General features: G+C 57.5%; 2 protein-coding genes across 4 annotated transcripts; both read left to right on the forward strand.

Moving 5' to 3' along the window:
- Window positions 1-2,658: 2,658 nt before the first annotated feature.
- LOC101943908 (RNA binding motif protein 3) lies at window positions 2,659-6,557 on the forward strand. 2 transcript variants are annotated; one of them, XM_005311945.4, is made up of 7 exons: window positions 2,659-2,798; window positions 3,936-4,064; window positions 4,419-4,525; window positions 4,619-4,724; window positions 4,815-4,896; window positions 5,403-5,470; window positions 5,874-6,557. In XM_005311945.4, the coding sequence occupies exons 2-6, from the start codon at window positions 3,962-3,964 to the stop codon at window positions 5,467-5,469; spliced, it is 465 nt and encodes a 154-aa protein (XP_005312002.1). In that variant the 5' UTR covers window positions 2,659-2,798; window positions 3,936-3,961; the 3' UTR covers window position 5,470; window positions 5,874-6,557. The 2 variants fall into 2 exon arrangements, with proteins under 2 accessions (XP_005312002.1, XP_005312003.1); XM_005311946.4 differs by having other exon boundaries at window positions 5,406-5,470.
- Window positions 6,558-11,232: 4,675 nt separating this feature from the next.
- LOC101944357 (cold-inducible RNA-binding protein-like) lies at window positions 11,233-18,093 on the forward strand. Of its 2 annotated transcripts, none has more exons than XM_005311947.5 (7): window positions 11,233-11,560; window positions 13,266-13,380; window positions 15,241-15,347; window positions 16,142-16,232; window positions 16,318-16,402; window positions 16,916-16,980; window positions 17,422-18,093. In XM_005311947.5, exons 2-6 carry the CDS (start codon window positions 13,278-13,280, stop codon window positions 16,977-16,979), a joined length of 450 nt encoding a protein of 149 aa, XP_005312004.1. In that variant the 5' UTR covers window positions 11,233-11,560; window positions 13,266-13,277; the 3' UTR covers window position 16,980; window positions 17,422-18,093. The 2 variants fall into 2 exon arrangements, with proteins under 2 accessions (XP_005312004.1, XP_042697637.1); XM_042841703.2 differs by having other exon boundaries at window positions 11,431-11,560; window positions 17,111-18,093.
- The last annotated feature ends 6,415 nt before the right edge of the window (window positions 18,094-24,508 follow it).

Here is a 24,508-nt window from a genome sequence, read left to right on the forward strand (position 1 = left end):
TAAGGGGGGGTCGCACTCAGAGGCGTGGTGTGGGAAAGGGGTTACCGGTACAAACGTTTTGAGAATCACTGATTTAGCTGAACAAAGAGGTGAAGGGGTGACTCAATTCCAGGTGCCACCAGAGGGAACAAATACGTGGTACCAGGCCCGTCAGACCAGCAGAGGAAGTTCTCACGTGATCCAATGGCCGGAAGTTGAAGCTCAACAAATTCCACCTGGAAATAAGGCGTCCATTTCTCTACCCTGAGAGTAATGAACCGTGGGGGCAATTCCACAAGAGGGCCCGGTGGATTCTCCGTCACGGGCCGTTTTTCAGTCAAGATGGGCTGTTTTCGACAAGATCTGCTCTGGGGTTGGCGTGGGGAAGCTCTCCGGCCTGTGCGACACGGGGGCCAGACTAGATCATGACCATGGGGAGATGAAAGCCAAAAAGTGCGGGGGGAAGCTGTGCTGGACCACGGAGGTGTTGGGTTATTGTAGGGTCTCTTAGGAGTGCTGGAGTCTGGTTTGTTATGGTAGGGTCTCTCACGGCCGGGTCGTTACGGGGGGGTCTCTTGGCAGCACGGGGGGGGGGAGGAGAGGGTTGTTAGCGCAGGTCTCTCGGGACCGGGTTGTTACGGGGGTCTCTCGGGGCCGAGTCGTTTGTTAGGACAGGTCTCTTGGGGCTGGGTCGTTACAGGGGGTCTCTTGGGGTCAGGTCGTTACGGGGGGGGTCTCGCGGGGCCGGGGTGTTACGGGGGGTCTCTCGGGGCGGGGGTGTTACGGGGGGTCTCTCAGGGCCAGCTCATTGGGGGGGGTCTCTCGGGGCCAGGTTGTTGGGGGGGGTCTCTCGCGGCCGGGGTGTTGGGGGGGTCTCTCGGGGCTGTGCTGTTACGGGGGGTCTCTGGGGGCCGGGTCGTTACGGGGGGTCTCTGGGGGCCATGTCGTTAGGGGGGGTCTCTCGCGGCTGGGTCATTACGGGGCGTCTCTCGGGGCCATGGTGTTTCGGGGGGTCTCGTGGGGCCGGGGTGTTACGGGGGCGGGTCTCGCGGGGCCGGGTCGTTACGAGGGGGGTCTCTCGCGGCCGGGGTGTTTCGGGGGGGGTCTCTCGTGGCCAGGGTGTTACGGGAGGAGGTCTCGCGGGGCCGGGGTCGTTACGGGGGGTCTCGCGGGGCCAGGATGTTGGGGGGGGGTCTCGCGGGGCTGGGTCGTTACGCGGGGTCTCTGGGGCCTGGGGTGTTGGGGGGGGGTCTCTCGCGGCCAGGGTGTTACGGGGGGTCTCGCAGGGCCGAGTCGTTTGTTAGGACAGGTCTCTTGGGGCTGGGTCGTTACAGGGGGTCTCTTGGGGTCAGGTCGTTACGGGGGGGGTCTCGCGGGGCCGGGGTGTTACGGGGGGTCTCTCGGGGCGGGGGTGTTACGGGGGGTCTCTCAGGGCCAGCTCATTGGGGGGGGGGTCTCTCGGGGCCAGGTTGTTGGGGGGGGGTCTCTCGCGGCCGGGGTGTTGGGGGGGTCTCTCAGGGCTGTGCTGTTACGGGGGGTCTCTGGGGGCCAGGTCGTTACGGGGGGTCTCTGGGGGCCATATCGTTAGGGGGGGGTCTCTCGCGGCTGGGTCATTACGGGGCGTCTCTCGGGGCCATGGTGTTTCGGGGGGTCTCTCGCGGCCGGGGTGTTGGGGGGGGTCTCTCGGGGCTGTGCTGTTACGGGGGGTCTCTGGGGGCCGGGTCGTTACGGGGGGTCTCTGGGGGCCATGTCGTTAGGGGGGGTCTCTCGCGGCTGGGTCATTACGGGGCGTCTCTCGGGGCCATGGTGTTACGGGGGGGTCTCGTGGGGCTGGGGCATTATGGGGGGGGGTCTCTCGCAGACGAGTCATTATGGGAGACGGTCTCGCGGGGCTGGGTTTTCGGGGGGGGGGTCTCGCGGGGCCAGGATGTTGGGGGGGGGTCTCGCGGGGCTGGGTCGTTACGCGGGGTCTCTGGGGCCTGGGGTGTTGGGGGGGGTCTCTCGCGGCCAGGGTGTTACGGGGGGTCTCGCAGGGCCGGGTTGTCGAGGGAGGGGTCTCGTGGGGCCGGCTTCTCGGGGGGGGGGTCTCGCGGGGCCGGGGTCGTTACGGGGGCAGGTCTCACGGGGCTGGGTTGTCGGGGGGGGTCTCTGGGGCCGGGGCGTTACGGGGGGGCTCTGGGGGCCGGTTGTCGGGGGGGTCTCTGGGGGCTCGGCGCAGCCCAGGCCGCGTTGTTATGGTAACCATGGCGCGCGGGGAGGGCAGGCCCCGGATGTTCGCGGGTTCGCGCGCAGGGGAGGGGGAGGGGGGAGTTACGGAAGGACCCGGATGTCCCCGGCCGCGGGCTCGGGGGGTTCTCAAGCCGGGGCTGGGCTGAGGGAGCGAAGGGACCCGGATGTTCCCGGGGCGGGTGGGGCTAGGCTATGTAAGGAGCCGGATGTGGCTGGGGGGCGGGGCTGTCGAGCAGGGGGCGGGGCTCAGGGATGGACCCGGATGTGCGCCAGGCCTGAGCCATGCGCAGGTCCCGGGTTTTTCCCTGAGCCCGGCTTGGCGGGAAGAGGCGGGGCGCGATGGCGGTTGGGCAGGACCCGGATGTAGGCCGCGTGCCAAGGTCCCGGATGGGCGCCGTTCGGCTGGCCCCTCCCTCCCTGCGTCCTTCCCTCGCGCGCGCGCGCGCGCTCGCTTTAGCGCCCGCTCCAATGGGAGCGGCGGGTGCGCGTCACGTGTCCGGAGGCCGGTGGGCGGGGCCGCTATATAAGGCTCGGCCGGGCGCCGCCTCGGCCGCCTTCTCAGCAGCTCCAGCCCGGGACAGATCCGCTCGGTGAGTGGGGTGGCCGCGCGCGCGCGCGGCTTGGGTGGGGGTCGTGAGCGGGAAATGGCGGCGGTTGGTAGCCCTCACGCAGGGGAGTCGGGGCATCGTTGAGGCCGCAGCGGCGGCTTTAAAATGCGCATGCGCGGCCGGCGGAGCTCGATTAAAACGTCGGGGGCCTGGGGGTTCTCTTCGGGTTGGGGGGGGCTGCGATGTGCGCATGCGCGGGGCAAGCCTTAACGGGCGGGGGGGGTGGAACACGGCGGGCGCGCACGCGCGTGAGGCGCCTGCGTCCTCGTGTTCGTTTGGGTCGTTCACGCGCTGGTTCCGCGGGGGGGGTGGGGGCGGGTTGGAACGCTGGAGGGGTCGGCGTTCCATCCGGCGCGGGCCTCGCTACTGCGGCCACGTGACCGCCGCCATCTCTTCGGCGCGGGACACAAGATGGCGGCCCTTGGGGGGAGGGGCGCGATTCCCTCTAGGGTGGAGGGAGGCTGGGGCCATCTGGCCTTCATCGGGGTGGGGGAGCAGCGCACGTGCGGGGGTGGACTCCCTGCAGGCTAGGGGGGCGGGGGGGTTAGACGATCCTCCATTGGGTTGAGGGGAGCAGAGGGGTCCTTGGGGTGGCTTGGATGGGGGCTGGATGTGTGGAGGAGAGGGCCTGCCCGAAGCCTGGGGCGGGAGGGGTATGTCCTGTTCTGTGGGCAGGATGGGGGGTCACCCTGCGAGCACAGCTCTCCCTAGATTAGCAGCGCTAGTGTGGAGGTTGGCAGATCCATCCAGGAGCTGGTGATTACAGTCCCTCCACCAGAGAGGTAGTCCAATGGGATCCTGGGACCCTTCTCCCCGGAGGGCGGGAGCAGACAGGGATTGGGCTCAAGCGGAGGATTTCAGGCTCCATAAGGCCCCCAGGGAGAAGGGACTCTAGGGAGAGCAGTGGGGTCCAATTGCTCTCAAGGGGTATTAGTTGCTCCCTGCCTCTGGGGGGGAGGTGGGGAGAGCTCTTGGGCTCCTTACCAAGGCAGGAAGGGCTGAGGTTGATGCTGGGGAGAGTGCCTCCCTTCCACGTGGGGCCTGTCCCCAGGCTTGGTAGGGAGAAGCCCTGGTGCAGCTGTTCTGTTCCTTCTAACCACCTTGCATCTCCTTCCCCAGACTCCTCCTCCTCCACCACCACCACCATGTCTTCTGAAGAAGGAAAACTCTTCGTTGGGGGTCTGAATTTCGAGACCGACGAACAAGGCCTGGAGCAGCATTTTGGCTCTTTCGGCCCCATCTCTGAGGGTAAGGATTCGGTTACGCCCATGCTCCTGGTCCCTACAGCTGTGAGGAGAATTGGTCTTGCTGGAGCATTTGAGGGGGTCATGTACCCAGGACCTAGTTGCAGGGCGTGCTTAGGCCTCTGCTTCCAAAAAAAAGCTGTTTTGTTCTAATCCTTGATCCCAGCTGCCTAAGTAAGAGTTGTCCAGATCTGGGTGTAAGAGGTCATCTGCTGATATCACATGGCAGGTTCAGATATCCCAGCACCTGACCACAACGTCTGTACTACGCAAGGATAATCTGTAGCCCCAGGGCAATTCCTATTGCCTAGGCTCAAAGGGTGAGGACCAAAAAGTGATTGATTTCTTCTCCTTCCAGTGGTCGTAATTAAAGACAAAGAGACCCAGAGGTCCAGAGGCTTTGGCTTCATCACCTTTGCCAACCCGGAACATGCGTCAGATGCCATGAGGGCAATGAATGGAGAGGTGAGTCTTTCCACAGGGACGGGGGATGCTGCTTACCCCGCTCCCCCTGTTTGCCTAGCTCCCCCTTTCCTAACGTGTATTGTTCCTCTGCAGTCCGTGGATGGGCGTCAGATCAGAGTTGACCATGCTGGGAAATCTTCCCGTGGATCCAGAGGTGGCTCATTCGGAGGCAGAGGCCGAGGCCGCGGCTACTCCAGAGGTGAGTCTAGCAGCCCTCCTGTTCTGAGCTGAAAGCCAGTCGGCCCTTGGGAGGAAAAGCACTCATGTCTTTCTGTCCTTTTCTCTGCAGGAGGTGGAGACAGAAGCTACGGTGGCGGCCGCTATGACAACCGAAGTGGAGGCTATGGCGGGTCCCGGGACTACGGCGGCAGGTAACTCATGCAGAGGTGGCTGGTACCCTGCTGGCGGGGAACTAGAGAGGGCCCAGGCAGAGCTACCAGAATGATTAGCAAACTTGCTTAGTAAGACTCCAGGAGCTCTGTCTATGCAGTTTAACAGAGAATGTTAAGGGGTGACTTGATTGAAGCCTAAGTACCTACATAGGGATCAACACTTCGATATTGGGTGTCCTCTGCCCAGTTGAAGAGGTCTAACGTGATCCAAGCACTGGAAGTTGAAGCTAGATAAATTCTAGAAATAAGGCACCTGGTTTGTAAGTGAGGGATGTTATCTACTGGAATTGAGTGAGGGCTGTGGGGGATTCTCCATCACTGCTACATTGAACTCAAAATTGGGTGTTTTTTTAAAAGATCTTGAGTTCTTGATTAATCTAATCTTGGCTGGCCTGTCTTATGGGTCAGATTAGATCAGTGTTCCCATTGCCCCTAGACATGAGGGCATCTGGAGCCAGTGTAAAACAGTTGTGCTTTGCTTTCAGAAGTCAGGGAGGATATAACGACCGCTACTCCTCTGGAGGCTCTTACAGAGACAACTATGACAACTAAGGTAGGTGAAGCCCAGAGAATGAAATACAGCACTTCTCTTGCTTAGCAGGTGTACTTAAAACCTTTGCAACGCACCATCTTGTGCTGAGCAGTGGCCATACTCGAGGCTTATTATCTGGGACGACTCTTTATCCGCCTTAACAAGCCTATCCGAGTCTTATTGCCAGGCCTTGGTTCCGTGACCCTGGTCGATAGCTAACATTAAATGCATGTGGAGGCTTAGAATTCCATTTAACACCAATGACCGCCATCGAGCGTCCAAGTGACTAGCTAACTGGGGGAGGGGGAGTCCTGGAGATTCCTAGCCTCGCTGAGCCCAAAAAAAGTCTAGGAGTTGGTGAAATGCTACAAACATGTCCGTATGCTACAGTGCCTTTACGATTGTACCTACTTCTTGTCCTCAGCTCGCAACGAGTAAAAACCCTTCCTGACTCAAGATCGTCCTTCCAATGGCCGTATTTATAAAGAGTTTTGGAGCTTCGCTGAATCTTATTGTTTAGTTATCTACCTGTATCTTCCCTTTTGTAGTCTTGTCACACGCAGCCTGACAGCTTCTGCTACGAGATGGCCCGTTGAGACTTTCCTCAAGAAAGCTCTGTTTAGTTTTGAGTGTTTTTTTAAAAGCATTTTTGAAATCTGGTTTATTTTTCTCCTTTTGATTTGTCAACAACCCAAGGTTTCTTTTAAATTGCCAAGACGGGGCCCTGAACTCACTTTAACACATTGTTCCCGCAAGCTGGAGTTTCTAAGACAAGTGCAATGATACCTTGGAGTTCTGTTCCTTTAGTGTATAGCAAGGGAGGGGTGAAATGCGCGGCAGCCTTTGGTATATCTAAAGGGACACAAGTGACTCGTAAGTTCGATCTGCAGAAAAAAGGTATTTTCACTGTACAATGTAACAACCCCCAGAACTAAGACTTGCAAAAACGTTCCACGAGAGGTTCTTGAAAATGTTTGTTTATATTGTCCTTTTTTTACTGGAAGAAATGCGCATAATTCCATTGGTATTGTATTTGAAGTGGTGAAGGAATTCCTGTATTCAGTTCTCTGGCTTTACGAAGCCTATTAAAAGACCGTTCTGAAACGAACTCTTTGCTCTCGACATTTTGACATTTCGTTACACTGCACAAGACAGACAGAGATGGGAGTGAGGTTAGGGTAGAGGAGACTGTTTCTGATCCCACTTACGCCGACCTAAATGTCACTGTATGTGGAACCAGACGGCAGCCTGGCCCTGATCTCCTGTTAGTGTAGCACAAACATTAAACCCCATCATCCTCTCTGTCTGCCTTGTTGAGCAGCCGAAAATATCGAAAGGGGTTTGCAGTCTAATTCTGCTTCTGAAGCTTTGCGGCCACATCAAGGACAAATTCCTGGCTAAACCGGCAAGGATTCTCCAATCTGGCTCCAAAAATTAGCCTTTAAACCAGCACCGGTTTCCATGACTCCTTGGGTGCTCCCTGCAGCGTCTTGCAATCCAAACGCTGCCGTCTTGTGCTGCCGCATGAGCCGCAAAGTGAAAGTGCTTGACCCTAAGCTGGAAGCTCTAGCAAGTGGATTTGGTGGTGGAGGTGATTTTTAGGAAAGCCGTCTTTTGGTTTCCTTAGAAACCAAAGCAAGACGCAGCTGGCTGTCCAGTGATGCCGGAGGATCTAGGATTGTCTAGGCTGCTCAGTTCCTAAACAGCACGAATCCCTAACTGAAGTCGCTTCAACTTCAGCCGGCAAGTCACATCTGCCACTAATGCCCTCCGTTCTTGGTGGCAGTGGCAACAGACGTTGGAAAAGGGACAGTGACTTAAACCACTGAATCTCCTGGAGCTGGCGCCTATGCCACAGGGGTACGGCCGCCCCTCGCTCTGTGCTGGGAGGGTGTATTTACTCGCCCTTCCCAGGGTGTGTGGGAAGCCAACCTGGAGTGCGTGGCCGAGATTACATCCAGCAGCTTCATCCATAGCTGATGAACCTGGGAGGTGTCTTCCCAGCCCACAGCAGCAGGATGGTGTCAAATCATCCCGTTAGCGTGCCCCCCACCTCGGGGGGGTGTCTCGTCCCTCCGTTCTCCTTTTAATGCTTCAATCTGTCAGCCGAGCGGTCAAGAGGCGCTGCTCTTTGGACCCGGTTAGCACAGAGCTAGGGTCAGACACGGCCAGCCGGTGTCAGAGGGGTCGGTGGGCCTGTTGTAGTTAGCCTTGTCCTGATCTTACCCGCTGTGAGCATTCTCTGCTAGCGTATGGAAACCAGTGTCCTTCGAGACCCCGAAGTGAGTTGTGACTCTCCTTCAGTGCGATCCGTGTGAGACGAAAGCTGCTCTCTTGCCTAGTTCATATGTGGATATAGTCCTGTAATTCGAGGTAACTCTTTTGCTCGTGTCCGCATCTTCTCTCCTCCACAGCTCGTTCCCTAGGGCTAACGCTGGTTGTTTTTTTTTGATTGATTCTTTTTGGGGGCCTGTCTGAGCTGGGCCTGACCCCTACTGCTGTGGGAGTGGGGGGAGGCAGTCTGGCCTGTACCGAACACCCAGCCTCCCCCTCGCCATCACTGCCGTTCGGTCCAAGATTTTAATCCATGCCTTGTGCAGCCCTTGGACTCGTCTGCTGGGAGGGGCTGTTCCCAGTGCAGCGGGGGGGTGGAGGGGACTCCGGTGCCTCTGGACCTGCCAGGTTAAATTGCTCTGCGCCGGTGACGAATAGACACCTTTTGGGTGGGGTTCTCAAAACGTGGGGTTGGGTGGAGCCTCCGTAGCGACTGACACTCCAGGGCTGGCCAATGGGCGGCATCGGCCAGCCCTGGAGTAGCCCGCTCAGACCGCCGGGTTCAGCGAATTGTTTGTGTAACGTGCTGGGTGAGTTGAGACTGGCTAGTAACACGGCTTTGCTTTGGCAGGTGCAAGAGGATGGCGCCAGCTGCTCTACCCTGAAAGGAAGGGATACGGAGACTAGAACGGACAGTTCGGCCCAAGGTACGGATCCTGGCCACATCCCATGGCAAAGGGCATAAATCCGCTTGGCTACGAAGCAGTGGTGGGCCCATAGCCCATTGGGCCGGGGTGGGAGCGGATGGAGGGGGGGTGGACACAGTTAACAGCTTAGCCCTGATCTTGGAAAGAATCGCCTGCCAGACCCTCCTGAAGCATAAACCTGTGGGTCGGCACGCACAGGAGTTTGCCACAAGGGCACCCACATGCCTGAGCTGGACGGGCCCGATGACTGCTGTGGGGAGAGCCGGGCACTGCTGAGCCCGTTAGCCAGCGAGGGCACAAACGAGCAAATCCTTCCTTGGCCAGGGTCCTTTTTAGTGTAACAATAAAGACTACTGGACCCAGTGTCCGTGGTGAGCCTTGTCTGGGCAGCGGGAACAGCTGGGTGTGGCGCTCAGCAGACCGGGAGGGAGGGTTTGGGGGGGATGACTCCCTTTGTACCCCTGCGTTGGGGGGCCAATCTGGAACCAGCCTGGAAGAGGAGCGGGTGCGGCGGGTTAGCAGTGTCAGGTCACGGTCTTGTCCACACTGCTGAGTGGAGTTAAGGCCTGGGGAGGGGGTGACAGCCCCGCAGCCTGAAAAGGGAAGGTGGCTGGCGGCCTGGGGCTGCACGCTCCTGTTTGTGTCTCAGGAGCTCCGGCTGCTGGGCCGAGTAGATGCCCAGGAAAGTACCTTCTTTAGCTGCTCAGAGCTCGGCGGCTTCCTTCCTGTTACAGCAGCCGCCCTCCGGCGGGGGAGGAAGCAGGCTCCTGTCAGAGGCCCAAGAGCTAAGCTCTAGGGGACGACAGCCGGTGCTGGCTTCTCACCAGAGCCGGCAGGCACCTGCTTTGCCTCCGGTCTCTTCGTACTGCCCCTGCACCGGCGGGGCTCACACGACTGCTGCCTCGGCACCAGGGCTGGGGGAGCCGTGGCTGCAAGGGGGCAAGCAGCGAGGGCTGGCTGCGGCCCAAGGCCTGTGGGCCCTGGCAGGGACGGGCCGAGCACTGTCTCCACTCCCTGCCCCGGTATCAGCTCCTGGGCGGCCGCCGAGTGTTTTCCTGGCCTCGGCCGCAGCCTTTAGCCGAGATGTCAAGGCTGGAAGGCACCAGGGCCCTGCCCATCCCTGTCCCTCGCTGCTGCTCCTGGAGCCAGCTTGCCTCAGACTGGCCCCTCCCCTGTGCTGAGTGCTGCCCCAGGGTGTGGGGCTGGCTGGCGGGAGGCGTTCGCTTCCCTTTCAGCCTGCTTCCTCATTCGTGTGTTTGCCCGTGACCGTCTCCCCCGCCATGGGGTGAGGCCTGGCCCTACCCTCTGCTTACAAACCTACTCTCCCAGCCCCTGCATCGGTACAGTGCGAGGGCTGGGGAGAGACCCTACAATAACACAGCGGCAGGGGCCCTCCTGTAGCCAATGCTGCTGCATGGTGGAAAGTGTGGGCCGAACTCGGCCTGCTTTGTAAAGCGAGGGGCAGCTGGGGCCTGTGGGTGATGAGTGGGTGCTCACCTAGGGATGGTTGGGGGGAGCAGGCCCAGCCATGCACCAGAGCGAAGGGCCCCCCCCCCAAGCCGCTCCCTTCAGCCTAGGACAAACCAGCTTTGCCCCCAACTTGTCCCCCTCTCCTCAGCCAGCATTGGGGGTGCCCCAAACCTCTTGGCCCGGTCAGGAGAGCGGCGGCTCCATGGTTGAACACCTGCCTGATTTGAGCTGGATCTCTGGGCTGGCTGGCTTCCGGCGGGGGGAGCTCCCAGCAAGGAGCCTTACCCAGGCTGCCAGCTGGGGGCCTGGCCCAGCGTCACAGGCTGGCTGCTCCACTGGCTAGTGGAGGCCCTGGGCAGTGGGGCAGTCCCCCGAGGGGTCACACTCTGCCTGCTGGGCCGGCCATGTGCTCTGCACCCCTCCTGGTGTGGCCGGAGCCAGACACTGGGTAGAGGCAGGTACCTGCTGCTGGGGGCCATGTGCCAGCCTGGCCACGCCTGCTCATGGTGTTACCGAGCCCCTTGCCAAGCCATCCACAGCACCCCAGGTGGGGCTGTAGCACCCCCATGTGGCACCTGCCCTCCCCAGGAGACCTCGCCTGTCCCCTCTAGGACAAAGTACAGTGGGAAGGCAAGGCAAGGCCTCCTCCCCATCTCAGAGCACGGCTCCATGGGGGGGACAGAGACTAGTGGGGGGCTGGTTCTCACCCCTCATTTCTGCCTTCCCCCCTCCCAGCTCTCACTGTGTAGAGCCTAGGGGGCGAGGCTGGGTCTCACCCCAAACAACACACGCACACCCCTGGTGCCTAGAGCCCTGGGGGGGCTGGTTCACACGTGCTCAGGGTTTGGGGCCCATGGTTATGGGGGGCTGGTTCTCACCTCTGCCCCCCAGCTCAGGGCCATGGGGGGAGTGGCTGGTTCTCACCCCTACCCCCCCCCCCCCCCCCCCAGCTCTCAGGGCCTGGGGCCTATGGCCCTGGGGGGGATTTGAAATGGGCGTGGCTTTTTTCTTTTTGCCCCGCCCCCTCCCGACAATCCGGAGTCCAGTCTTCAGGCCTGGCCCCTGGCTGGGTCGGTGGTCTCGCTCACCGCCGGCCAATCAGGGTTCCTGGCGGGGAAGGGGCGTGGCCTTGTTTCCGTCCGTCACTCCGTGCCTGCCAATCAGCGTTCCTGTCACGTAGAGGGCGTGGCCCTAGCCTGGTCCCAGCTCCGGCCATTCCAGCCAATCAGCGTTCCCGGCAGTAAGGCGGCTTCTCCACTAGCCAGTCAGGGCTTCAAGCTGTGAGGGGTCGTGGCCCTGCCGCTGTCTGTCTCTGTGCCAGCCAATCAGGCTGCCAGGGGGCGTGGCCTAATTATGTCCCTGGCTGTTTCTTACTCAGCCAATCAACGGTCCCTGCGTTATGCGGGGGCGACCCTGCTAACCAATCAGGGCCCCGGCCCGCGAGGGGGGCGTGGCTCTTGTTTCGCTGACCAATAGGCGGCGCGCTCCTAGGACGTGACCGTTGAGGGGGGCGCGCTCCGCCCCCCCTCAGCTTCCGGCCGCCAATCAGCGCTCGGTGGCGGGAAGGGGTGTGGCCTGCGTAGCCTCGCTCTCATTCTCGCTTCTCCCGCCGACCTCGAGGCAGCAGCAGCTCCGCCGCGCTCCGCTCCGACCCATCCCGGTGAGCGCCGCCGCCCGCCCGCCTGCTCGCGGGGCCCGTGGCGGGGAGCGGCGGGCGGGGAGCGGCGATTGGGGCGGCCTGGCTGGGGAGAGGCAAGCGGGAGGGGGGGGGGTCAAAATGGCGCCGCTCGCCGCCGCCTCGGCTGGGCCTGGGCGGCAGGGGGAAGACGCGCTGCGCAGGCTGCGCATGCGCGGCGGGCGCCGAGGTAGCGGCGCGCAGGCGCGGCCCCGCGTGTCCCTGCCCGCGGGGCGGGGCGCGGAGGTGGGCGGTGGAAGGGCCGCGGCCGCGCATGCGCCTGGGCGCGCGCGCGCGCTCGCGGCCCTGAGGAAGCCTGGGGTGGTCGCCACGTGCGGCGACCGGGCCCCACGTGCTCGCTGCCATCTTGGTGGGGCCCGGCCTCGGGGCGGGGGGGATCGCTCCCCCGCTTGGGATTGTGGGGCCACAGCGCCCCCCAGCCGGGTGGGGGCTGCCCCCCGCCCCCCATTGCGGGGTCTTGATCTCTCAGTGGGGGGGGTCCTGGGGGGCTGCATGTGAGTGGGGGGGGGATCAGCGCTAACCTGTCACCCCCCCCTCCCAAATATACAGCGAATGGGCCTTAAATCTACCTCCAGTCCTTCCTCCCGCAGCGCCCATCTTACTGGGAACATTTCTGTTGGGGGGGGGGGCTTTTTCCCACTGGCTTGCGTGGGTGTCCTTTGAAATCCATGTTTGTGAATATTTGCCGATAAAAATCCAATCTAACCTTTGGGTTACCATAGAGCCATGGGGGGGGGGTGTGCCCATGTGCAAGGCTCTGTACAAACCTACAACCAAACGATCATCCTTGCCTCAAGGATTTTCAACATCTAAGTATAAGAGGAGAGACAACAGATGGAGACAGGCAGATGGGGAATACAAGGAAACAATGAGACAATATTGATCGGCAGTGGTTTCGGCACACCAGCGGCCAGGCTGTTGAGGGTTTTGTTTTTGGGGTTAGTTTTTTTTTTTTTTTTTGTAGTTTGGGGTTTTTTTGTAGGTATCGTGGCAAAGGAGGGACTGGACAATAGATAATGGGGTAGCTCTGCAGATGTTTACAGGGAGAACTCCCAAGTGGGAGGGGATGCATGGGAGAAAGCATGACAGGGCAAGTGGGAGATGCAGGCTGGTGCCATGGGCCGAGCAGGAATGTGCATCGAAATCAAATGAGGGCCGATGGGCCATGAAAGGGCCTAAAAAGTCGCTCGTGTCTGATGCAGTAGAGAAGGGGCAGATGGTGGAATGGGACACAGGATAACTTGGTCTGTAGCAGCTCTGAGGTCTCGTACATGCAAGAAATTCCCCCTCATCTCATTTATGATGTCACTTGCACTGAGTTTCTGGCTCTCTGAAGAGTTTTGATAGTGCCTGCCACTGGAGATGATGTGCCAGGCAAACCAGGACCTCCAGTCTGATCTACCATAGGGTGTTGCGACAGGACAACTGGCCAGGGTGGGACAACTGGTCTGATGTGGGGCAGCAGGGATGGGGTGTGGGGAGAGTACTTGCCTGAATGGGACAATTGATCTGGGGTATAGGGCGGGGACACTGGGCTAAATATACCATTTCCTTGATCTGACACAGTTCATTTCGGAGCCTCTTTGCTAACAAGCCACAGCTGCAGCCCCGTCCTTTCCCCAGCCGCCCGCCCCTGTCCTGATTGACCAAGTGTTTGCTTCATCTGCAGGTGACTTCAGTCATGGCATCTGACGAAGGCAAGCTCTTCATCGGAGGACTCAGCTTCGACACCAATGAGCAGAACCTGGAGCAGCTGTTCTCCCCTTATGGTGACATAGCAGAAGGTAAGTTTGCCTGGCATCCAACCCCACAGCAGAAAACAACCCCCTCTCCCCTCGCTAGGAGCCCGGTGACATCCAGGACTCATGCAGCCTGCCTGTTAGCATGGGAGCTGCTTATGCATAAATGGAGGCAGGTGTTTGAGTGAAGTGCTGGGAGAGGAGAGGTTAGTGTGGCTTAAATATTTCTGTGGTTATGTTTTAACAATGGGGCCAGATAGGAAAGTGGATTTCTTCATGGAAAGCGCCTTTTCCTTGCAGGGAAAAGTCAATGTTTTGGCTGAAAACTCAGAAGTTTTCCAGTTTGGGCCAAAAACTGGGCTTGCTTGGGCTCATTCAACCAGCCCTAGTTAACAAGAATAGAGACTTGTGGGAATCCGCTTTGCTTCTTCCGACCATAACCCGGGCTCGGACCAGCCGTGTAGTCTGAAGGTTGTGCCTGAAAGCGGCTCAAGCGAGAGCAATTGAATTGCATTGTCCCAAAGAGCACTCCACAGCTTCAACCCCAGCTCGCTTTCACGCAGTCGCATCCCGGTGCCAGCAGTGTAGTGTTAGCCCCGGCAGTCCCAGGATAGGAGAGACACAAGGTGGGCGAGGTAATATCTTTTAATGGACCATCTTCTGTTGGGCAAAGAGACTAGCTTGCGAGTTACAGCTGTCCTGTGTAGCTGGAAAGCTTTTTTTCTCTGCCAGATATTACTTCTCACCTACGTTGTCACACTCGTATCCTGGGACCAACCTGGTTACAGCTACATTGCAAACATTTGTAAGCGGTCAGTTACAATTGAGTCTAAGGGCCAGCCAAGAACGGGGCCCTGCTGTGTCTGGCCAGCACAGGAGAGGGTTGAACCCGCCAGAAGAGAGATCAATCAATGGGATGGCAGCAAACACCATGGTTTTGTGGAGGGGATCAGTGAAATGTAAATTAAAGGGGCAGGGCTGGGGGGGTGAGGCAGAGGTGAAAGATGGGAGAGGAGGGGTTGGAGCAAACAGCTGAGAGCTCTGGCTTCTCTCTGCAGTCCACCCCCTGCCCACACAGGCCACAGGGGGGTTCTCTCCTGCACTGGGCTAGGTTCGGGACAGTGCTAGGTGGGAGTGGGGGCCCCAGCTGGGTCCCATTTTACCCCCTTGCTCTCCAGCGCTGTCCCTGCTTAGGCTGTTTCTGCCCTGGCCGGCTGGAGTCTGGTGTCTCCAGCCTGTCGCCCTGACTCGTAAAGCACTGCGCAGAGGGGGAGTCTCATCCCCTTCTTAAACCAAGGCCCCCCAGAGTCGAGCGTCGAACCCAGGAGTCCTGGCTGCCAGTCCCTGGACTCCTCCCCCAAGCTGTCTCCCTCTGCACCTCGGATCCCTGGCGCTACAGAATGGGTTTGATGGCTCAAGGAGGCCCTCGCGGGTGGATTTGACCAGACACCATGGTGATGGGTGACACCAGTTGTCTCACAGTGTGGGGGGTGAAAGTGCAGGCACCCCACTATGACCCTGGCCCCCATCTGTGTGCACAGAAACCAGTGGCTTATAAGGGCTCGGAATTAATTCAGACCAAGGCAGGGTGTGAATGTGAAGCCCGGCTGCTGTTCCTAACCATTACCATGTGTGGATGGGCCCTAAAGCCCTTCCTTCCGATGAGCATGGCCGTGGGGTGCTGTCAGCAGGGTCTCTAGGGCACATCTTGGCTGCAGCTAGCCTGGGGGCAGCACCCATCTGCAAAGCTGGGCCCGTACGCTGGGCATGACTGGCGGGGTGTCCCGTGGCTCCAAGCGGGGCGGTGCCTGACTGGCTCCATGGCCTGACGGGAGGTCGGCGCCGTTGTGGGTTGTGTCCCGGGGCCCCCTGGGCGTGCTGACACCCTGCCCCTCGCTCTTCCAGTGGTGGTAGTGAAGGACCGAGAGACCCAGAGATCCAGAGGCTTCGGCTTCATCACCTACCGCCGTCCAGAGGATGCCAAGGACGCCATGAGAGCTATGAATGGGGAGGTGAGTGGGGGCCAGTCCTTCCTGCCAGCCCTGTAAGTGGGGGACCCCATAGGCAGCAGCTCAGATGCAGTAAAGGGGGCTGGGAGCTAGGCAAGCCGGCCGCCCCTGTGCCCGGGTTAAAAGCTTTTCCAAGCCCAGTCTGTGCCCCCCAGACACCCTCACTGGAGCGTGGCTCTGGAGGCAGTGCTCCTGGGTGTGCCCGTCGCCAGTCCCGCACAGCAGAGAGGCTGCGGGTCAGTAGCCCAGGCAGCGGACATGGTTGCCTGGAGCTTCGAAGACCTAGCCTGATCTCGTGTATAGCCCCAGCCATTAGATTGCCCCCAGCTGCCCGAAACTTTAGTTAGACCAAAGCATTTCAGCCCGTGGGAGGCAGCGAAGCCAAGGTACCACCAAGGGCAGGGATTTGGCAAGGTGAGATTCCCGGATGCCCCAGCAGCTCACCCGCGCCGCAGAGGAGGGTGAGAACCCCCAGGGTCCCCGTTGATCCATCCTGGGTGGGAAATTCCTTCCTGACCCCTAATCTGAGCGTGACACGGCTGCCAGGCCCACGAGAGGGGGGATTACCCCCTCGGTCACAACTGGGACCGGTGCTCTGAGTCCATGTGCTTCAGAGGAAGGCAGGTGGTGGATGGGACACAACAGATCCGTCTGGCCTGACTCAGCAGCCGACCCGCTGCAGCCCTGAAGCATGAGGACGTCTTAGAGTCATGGTCTGCATCCCCTGCTCTGTCACAGCCCCCCGTCCCTGCTGGGCGTGCAAAGCCACTTCTAACCGCATCCTTTCCTCTCCCCAGTCTGTGGATGGGCGCCAGATCCGAGTGGACCAGGCCGGGAAATCCTCCCGCGGCTCTTCAGGGGGCAGAGGCCGTGGTGGCTTCTCAAGAGGTGAGTGTCCCGCCCGACTGCGCCTATCGGTGCCGACCCCCAGGTGCCGCCAGTGTTAAACACCCCCCTTCTTTCTCCGCTGCAGGAGGCGGGGACCGAGGCTACGGTGGTGGCCGTTACGACAACCGAAGTGGAGGCTACGGCGGGTCCAGGGATTACTACGGCAGCAGGTGAGCGGGCGTGGGGGGTGCTGTGATCTGTTTTTGATAGTAGCTAGAGGATGGTTGGGGGGTGGATTTATTCAGGATGGTCTGCTTTGTAAGTAGCGACCAGCTGAGATTGGAGCCCTGTTCACTCTGCTGCCATGTGGCGTGGGCTGCCCCGTGCCCTTCACCCAGCTCATTGTGTGGCATGTTGGGGAGAGAATCCAGTCGACTCTCCCTCCCCAGCTTCCTGTGGTCTTTGCAAGCCACCTCCGGCAGTGAGGCTGTGACCCTGGCACTGTGTGTGTGTGTGTGTGTGTGTGTGTGTGTGTGTGTGTGTGTGTGTGAGAGAAACTGGCACAGAAGCAATGCTGGAACCGCAAGGGGCGGGCAGAGAGCAGGTGTGACTCTCCTGCTAGTGTTCCCGGAGCCAGAAACCTGGCCCTCCGTCATCTGATCTAACTCGATCCTTGCAACCTCCCCGCCCCAACGGAGACCCCGTGGCTGGGGGCCCGGTTTCACGCCTTGCTGTCTCCACAGGAATCAGGGAGGCTATGGGGACCGCTACTCCGGAGGCTCCTATAGAGACAGCTACGACAACTAGGGTGAGTCTGTCCTGTAGTAACTGGCCTGAGCTGCCCGGTCTCTTCCGTCCCGCCCGCCGTTTAGCTTAAATGCATGTGGAGACTCTAACCCACCAGGGACTTTTTAATCCATCCAACTTCTCTCTTAAAGGGGCGCTGTTGGGCCGTCTTATAAAACCCCAGAGCTGCCTTTTAACCCGAATGGGGGAAAACACCCGCCAAACTGTAAGTTTGTAGGGGGATTTAACTCCCCGCCTTCACGTAGGACCTACTCCAAACCAGTGGGGGCTGCAGACGATGCCCAACCAAGGAAATAAGCGACGGCTGGAAGCCGACCTGGGTCCTTTTAAGAACAGCACCCTCCTGGCCCCCTGCCCCTGGGAGGGGGGCAGGGCGCGAAATACCGCTGGCATGTCTGTGTGCCGCAGTGCCTTTACCATTCTACCTGCTTCTTATCCTCAGCCCGGCAATGAACAACAGCCCTTCCCGAACTGAGATCGTCCTTCCAATGGCCGTATTTATAAAGATTTTTGGAGCTTCGCTGAATCTTACTGTTTAGTTACATCCGCCTGTACTTTCCCTTTTGTAGCCTGGTCACATGCAGCCCCGAGAGGAGAGGCCCGTTCCAGGGGCCCCCCCTCCCTTCCACCTCCCCTTCCCCCGCAAAGCAAAGATCAGGCTGGTTTCACAAGTTCTTAAAGCATTTGGGGATCTGTTTTTGTTCTTTTCAATTCGGCTTCTTTTAATTGGCCAAAATGGGAGGTGGGGCCTGATTCTGACCCGCGGAGCGTGAGCTGTGGAGGGGTTTTCACTTTTTTTTATAACACCTTTGTAGTTTTGTAAATTTTCTTTAGCATGTAGGAAGGGGAGAGGCAAATCTCTCAGGTAGAACAAAGGGAGACTCACGACTCGTGTGCAAAAGGTATTTTTCCTGCGAGATGTAACCGAGCCCGAGCTTAGATTTGCAAAAACTTTCCGCGAGAGGTTCTCGAAAATGTTTGTTTATATCGTCCCTTTTTTTTACTGGAAGAAGCGCTCATAATTCCATTGATACTGTGTTTTTGAAGTGGTGAAGGAATTCCTGTATTCAGTTCTTCGGCTTTACGGAGCCTATTAAAGACAGTCCGAAACAAACTCTCTGCTCTTGACCTTTTGCCAGTAGTGAAGACGGCCGAAGGCGGACGGGTGCGTGGATGTTAGAGAGGGTGGGACGACGGGAATTCGATTGCAGGATGACTGAGCTATCCAGGTGGCTGTGAAAAAGGCACCCCTAAGAACAGCCGTCTAGCCCTGTATCCTGTCTCAAGGGGAACGTACAGATCAGGGTGATTATGGAGTAATTCACCCCTGTCTGCCTCCCCCGGCTTCTGGTAGTCAGAAGTTTAGAGTGGTCCCAAGCATGTGTCCCTGATGGTATGCCGGCCGGGCCGGGTCTTGGGGAAGGGCTTTCCTGGGCCCTCATCTCTGCTCCTGTTGGCGCTTTCAGATCCTTGGTAAGAATCTGGCTCTCTCTGTTGACCCAGGGCAAACTGCCAGGGATCTGGGGCAGCTGCGGCTGGCCGGGCTGGCATTGGGCAGGGCTGAATTCGGCCTGTGTGTAGCTAGCTCTGTCCTGACCTGGTTTCTGTTAGTGTGAGACCAAGGCCAACCCCCATGGGGTGAGGCAACTCCTGCTCCCACATTCCTCCTCCAGGGCACGTTCTACAACTAGCACAAACCATGGCCCTTCTTTAGGAGGCCGGTCTGACACTTCCCTAGGGGGCAGCCTGACCTCCAAGGCTCAATCCTGATCCTTTAGCCATCCCTTTCAAAGCCGCTGTGCCCCAGCGGGTAAGGGAGGGCAGGAAACTAGACTGTGGTGGCGGGAGACTGGTGCTCCAGTGAACAGCCCTGCGTAAAACCTCTGCAAACACCCACGGCTCTTTGCTCCCACTCACCCGGAGCTGGCCTTGTGCCCGCTCTCACCCTGGCACTGCATTGTCTCTTGACAAACCATGTCTGTCCACTCTGCTGACACTTTGCACTCAGTCACCATTTCCACGGGCAGAAGAGGAGCACAGAGCGAGACAGGAGCTGGGAACAGCCCTGAGAGAGCTTTTGGGCAGAGGGCTGGCTGAAAGAGGCTAGGAGCAAGAAAACTTTGGGGCTCTAGAAATAAAAACAGGGATGGCCAAGACTGCAACAAGGGAAATAGCTGACTCTAGCACCAATTTCTCCTGCAGAACCTTGAGTTTGGCTAGCCGCTAGGCTAAAAAGGGATAACATCAGCCCATCAGAACAACCGAGCTGCGTCAGGCTAATGGCCCAGCTAGCCCACCATCCTGTCCGACAGAAGCCAGTGCCACGTGCTTTGGAGGGAATGAGTAGAACGGGGCAATTATCCCTTGTCTACAGTTTATATACTCAGAGATTATCAGGGCTGGAAGGGACTTTCAGGAGGTATCTAGTCCAACCCCCTGCTCAAAGCAGGACCAATCCCCAACTAAATCATCCCAGCCAGGGCTTTGTCAAGCCCAATCTTAAAAACCTCTAAGGATGGAGATCCCACCACCTCCCTAGGGAACCCATTCCAGTGCTTCACCACCCTCCCAGTGAAAAATTTTTTCCTAATATCCAACCTAGACCTCCCCCTCTGTAATTTGAGACCGTTACTCCTTGTTCTGTCATCTGCCACCACTGAGAATAGTCTGGATCCATCCTCTTTGGAACCCCCTTTTAGGTAATTGAAAGCAGCTATCAAATCCCCCCTCACTCTTCTCTTCTGCAGACTAAACAATCCCAGTTCCCTCAGCCTCTCCTCATAAGTCATGTGCTCCAGCCCCCTAATCATTTTTGTTGCCCTCCGCTGGACTCTTTCCAATTTTTCCACATCCTCCTTGTGTGGGGCCCAAAACTAGACAGAGTACTCCAGATGAGGCCTCACCAACGTCGAATAGAGGGAAATAATCACGTCCCTCGATCTGCTGGCAATGCCCCTTATACAGCCCAAGCTTCTGGCCCTTGGGAGATTTAAGGACACTTAGAACATGGGCTTGCGTCCCTGACCATCTAGGCTAATAGCCACTGAGGGACGTATCCTCCAGGAACTTCTCTTCTGTCTTCAACCCAGTTCTACTTCTGGCCTTCACAACATTCCCCAGCGAGGAGTTCCACAGGTGGACTCCGTTGGGTGAAAATCCTTCTTCTGTTTTAAACCCGCCTGTTCATTTCAGGAGGTGCCCCCGGGTTTGTCTCTCCCATGAAGGGGTAAAGAACACAATGTTTCCCTAGTCCCTGTCTCCATCCCACCCATGATTTTATAGACCTCAAAGTCTATCCTATCCCCCGAGTTGTATCTCGTGGAAGCTGTTCCATGCCCCTGATTGTTTTGATTGCCCTTCTCTGCACCTTTTCCGAGTCGGATACAGCTCTGCTTTTCCCGGCTGACTCTGCAGACAGCAGAGGGCCCTTTGCCCTTGGGTGGGGTTTATTCCGCCTTGCGAGCCTGGCTGCATCACCCTTAGCAAAGGGCGAGGGCCAGGTGCGTCAGCATTGGCGTTACAGCTGTGGCCTGCACGGTGACGCTCCTCCAGGGCTGGACCAAAGGCAGCAGGCATGGGATCTGGTGGCCCTTTCATCCCCTGCTGGGGTAAATCATAGAATATCAGGGTTGGAAGGGACCTCAGGAGGTCATCAAGTCCAGCCCCCTGCTCAAAGCAGGACCAATCCCCAACTCCCTAAATGGCCCCCTCAAGGATTGAACTCACAAGGGGACAAGGCAGCTTTTCTTCCCCAGAGCCAGGGGGAGTCTGCTTGGCTGCCTTTGGGGTGCCCCCCTGGCTTCCAGCTGTTGAGTGAGTGTCGCTCTGCGGCTGGGTCTCCTGGGAAGTTGAGTCGCCAGAGGGGAGTTGATGGGGGGAGATTAGCAGAGCTGGGAGTTGATCTTGAGGTGGGGGGTCAGAGCAGGTGGGGGGGGGGGCTGGGAGCCAGTTCTCTTATGGCTGTAGCTCTGGGGTGAATGGGGGGTGGGGGTTCTAGGAAAGGAGTTGGGTCTAGTAGGGTGTCAGTCTTATAGCTGTCTGGGGCTGGGATCCTCTCAGAGCATTAGAGGGTCGAAGGCTGGCCTACTGCAGCTGGAAGACTCTTCTCAAGCCATCCATGGTTTCCCTTCCCGGGAAGGGCGTTTTTCACTCTCCCACCGTTTGTGATGGGGCAGCGAGCTGCACGCTTGAGGAAGCTACGGGGCTGGACGATGCAGAAGGGTACTTAGAAGGGCTGTGAGAGTGGTGGCTATTAATGTTTCTAGGACACGTCTCTCCTGGGACAATCCTGGTATCGGACAGGAGAAATTCACCTAGGTTCCTGTTATTCTTTGTCTCCCATTTGCCAAACATGAAAGATCCTAGGACTGGAAGGGACCTCGAGAGGTCGTCTAGTCCAGTCCCCTGCACTCATGGCAGGACTAAGTATTATCTAGACCACAGTGGGGAACCCACGGGCAGCATCTGAGGTTGCTTAATTTCATCTGGACCTCGGCAAGTCTGCGATTTGCCCCCCGCTGGGTTTGAGCTGTGAGCGCCGGCTCACCCTGACACTGGTGGGAAGCCCCCAAGCCTTGTGTCCTCTACCCCTCATGGGGCTGGATCCGCAAGCGCCGGCTCACCCCACTACGGCCCTGAGCCTCTGCGCCTCCCCAGGCGGGTGAGTTGAACATTTTATATTTCTCTCAAGTCAAAACGTGGGGGTGGGGGCCCTGCAATTGATTTTTTTTTCAGTGGGTCAATGGCCTGTGATAGAAAAAAGGTTCCCCACATCTAGACCATCTCTCTCCACCCATCTCCTTCCCTTGAGGTTGGTTCCCTTGAGGTGGGGGACTTGTTCCCAACTCAAATGTGGCTGGATTTAACTTCTAGGGAGGTGGGTTTCCCTGGTACATTAAAGAGTTCTTTTATTTAAACAGCCTGGCCTCTTGCAGGGCAGAGCCAGGAATAAGTAGCGTTCCATGCCTTCTATCTCAGGAAAAAACAGTGCACTAAGAGGACCAGGGTTCAAAGCCCGCCTGTGCTCGATCTGCTGGAACCACTCTGTAGGGAGGGGAGTGGTGCAGGGTTTGAGAATCGGGTGGGGCGGTGTCAGGATGCACTCTGCATTTCAGATTTGTTGCACCTCAACCTGAGGGTCAGGGTCTTCCCTCACCCCGCCCCCTGGCTCATCAGCACCAAAAACCAAATATTAGAGCTCATTACGTCCAGCCCCCTGCACGGAAGCAGGGCCAAGTAAATGTACTCAGGTTTTCCCACAGACCGCAGTGCCCTCTAAACCTTTCAGAAGTGGTGTGCCGTCTTCATGTATTCCCTGATTTAAGGTTCTGTGTGCCAGTCCTACAACTTTCTAGAAGTCTCTAATATACAACTAAACTATTGTTGTATGTAAAGTAAATAAGGTTTTTAAAATGTTTAAGAAGCTTCCTTTAAAATTAAATTAAAATGCAGAGCCCCCTGGACTGCTGGCCAGGACCCGGGCAGTGTGAGTGCCACTGAAAATCAGCTCACGTGCCATAGGGTGCCTACCCCTTTTTTGCCACCTAGGCAGGGTTTCCTGGGATAGATGGTCCCTTACACCAAAAATCACAAGTGTGGTTACTACCAATCCCAAAGGACTCCCCCTGGTCACTTTCACTTTAGCTGTGACACCAAAGCCAAGACTTGTAGCCAATCCTATCGTTAACTGGAGATTTATAAAGTTAAAGCCGCTGAGACACACACATGAGTAGTCTAAGGGCATGTCTACAAGTCAGCTGAATCTAAATCAACATCCAGCCTCCGCAGCCGTTAAGTTCGTTGTGCAGGTCTCCTCGGGGGTGCACATCCTCGCTAAGCTCGAGGTGGAGTGGTGCACTGTGGGTAGCTATCCCACAATGCAACTAGCTGCCTGGGTTTGGGGAAAGGCTTGCAACTGCAAGGGGGGAACTAGAAACATGGTTTTGACCTCCCATGATGCAGTTTCTTTCCTTCCCACTATGAACCCCAAACCACCCACGTATTTTTGTGTTTTCAGAAGCCTGGCTTAGCCATGGGTACGTCATAGCCAGAGAAGCATGGACCCTGCTCAGCTGTGCAGCCTTCTTGTGAAGGGAGAGAGATTTCCGCAGGGGTGGGACGGGGAGACAGATTGCCTGCTGAAAATTCTTCGCTGCCAGCCTGATACCAGGGCAATAAGACGGGGGGACTTGGAAAAGCCCGTTACCGTAATGTGCACCACTTTATCTGCATTTTGCATTCCCATGCCATCCCTGCTGTTGCATCGGTTTCCCTGTACCTCCTCCACCCCTGTAATAAATAGAGTACTTCAATTCTTGAAACATTGACTTTTTATTGCACAAGCCAAATATAATGGGTAAATGGTGATAAAAGTGGGAGGGGAGAAACCAAGCCAGCCTGTCTGTGATTCCTGTCCATCAAAGGTCTTCAAAAAGCTGCTCTTAGCACTCACCTCCCCCTGCAAAGTTTAGGGGAGGGAGATTGGGGACCGGCCCATGTTTGCAGGCCCTTGTGCAGGGGGAGTTTAGCCTCAAGCTGTTTTTCTTGAAGCTCAACCAGATGCCTCAACATGTCTGATTTGGTCCTTCTGAAGGTGCAGCGCATCTCATGCTGCATGGCCTTCAGAAGGTGCAGTTGCCCTTGTTAAAGCCGACCGTGGAGGCCGTTACAATAAACTCAATAATGGGGCATTTCAATTATCCCCATATTGACTGGGTCCATATCACCTCAGGACAGGATGTGGCGATAAAGTTTGACAACTTAACTGACTGCTTCTTGGAGCAGCTGGTCCTGGAACCCACCCGAGAAGAGGCAATTCTTGATTTAGTCCTAAGTGGAGAACTGGGTCTAGTCCAAAGAGGTGAATATAGCTGGATGGCTTGGTAAGTGACCATTATCATTAAATTTAATATCCCCGTGGCAGGAAAAACACCACAGCAGCCCACCACTGTAGCATTTAATTTCAGACAGCGGAATGACACAAAAATGATCGTGAAACGGAAATTAAAGGGTGCAGTGCCCCAAAGTGAAATCCCTGCAAGCTGCGTGGAAACTTTTTAAGGAGGCTCAACTTAAATGTATCCCCCAAATTAAAAAACAGAACCAAGAGCCACCGTGGCTAAACCAGTAAAAGAAGCAGTGAGGCAAAAAGGCCTCCTTTAAAAAGTGGAAGTTAAATCCTAGTGAGGAAAACAGAAAGGAGCACAAACGCTGGCAAATGAAGTGTAAAAAGACAATTACGAAGGCCGAAAGAGAATTTGAGGAACAGCTAGCCAAAGACTCCAAAAGTAATAGCAATCTTTTTAAGTACATCAGAACTAGGAAACTGCTAAACCAGTGTGGCCCCTGGACGATTGAGGTGCTAAAGGAGCACTCAAGGACGATAAAGCCGTTGCGGAGAAACTAAATTGTTTGCATCGGTCTTCACGGCTGAGGGTGTGATTCCCAAACCTGAGTCATTTTATTTAGGTGACAGACCTGAGGGACTGATCCAGATTTGGGGTATCATTAGAGGTTTTAGAACAAATTGA

The sequence above is a fragment of the Chrysemys picta genome, chromosome 17 (genome assembly GCF_011386835.1).
Source record: "Chrysemys picta bellii isolate R12L10 chromosome 17, ASM1138683v2, whole genome shotgun sequence".
NCBI classification, from domain to species: Eukaryota; Metazoa; Chordata; order Testudines; family Emydidae; genus Chrysemys; species Chrysemys picta.

Bases quoted from the DNA above. Each gene is read 5' to 3' on its own strand.
- LOC101943908 (XM_005311945.4), top strand. From the start codon at position 3,962: ATGTCTTCTGAAGAAGGAAAACTCTTCGTTGGGGGTCTGAATTTCGAG. The intron at 4,526-4,618 runs GTGAGTCTTTCC...GTTCCTCTGCAG, and splicing joins TGAGGGCAATGAATGGAGAG to TCCGTGGATGGGCGTCAGAT. The intron at 4,725-4,814 runs GTGAGTCTAGCA...TTTTCTCTGCAG, and splicing joins AGGCCGCGGCTACTCCAGAG to GAGGTGGAGACAGAAGCTAC.
- LOC101944357 (XM_005311947.5), top strand. From the start codon at position 13,278: ATGGCATCTGACGAAGGCAAGCTCTTCATCGGAGGACTCAGCTTCGAC. The intron at 15,348-16,141 runs GTGAGTGGGGGC...TCCTCTCCCCAG, and splicing joins TGAGAGCTATGAATGGGGAG to TCTGTGGATGGGCGCCAGAT. The intron at 16,403-16,915 runs GTGAGCGGGCGT...CTGTCTCCACAG, and splicing joins AGGGATTACTACGGCAGCAG to GAATCAGGGAGGCTATGGGG.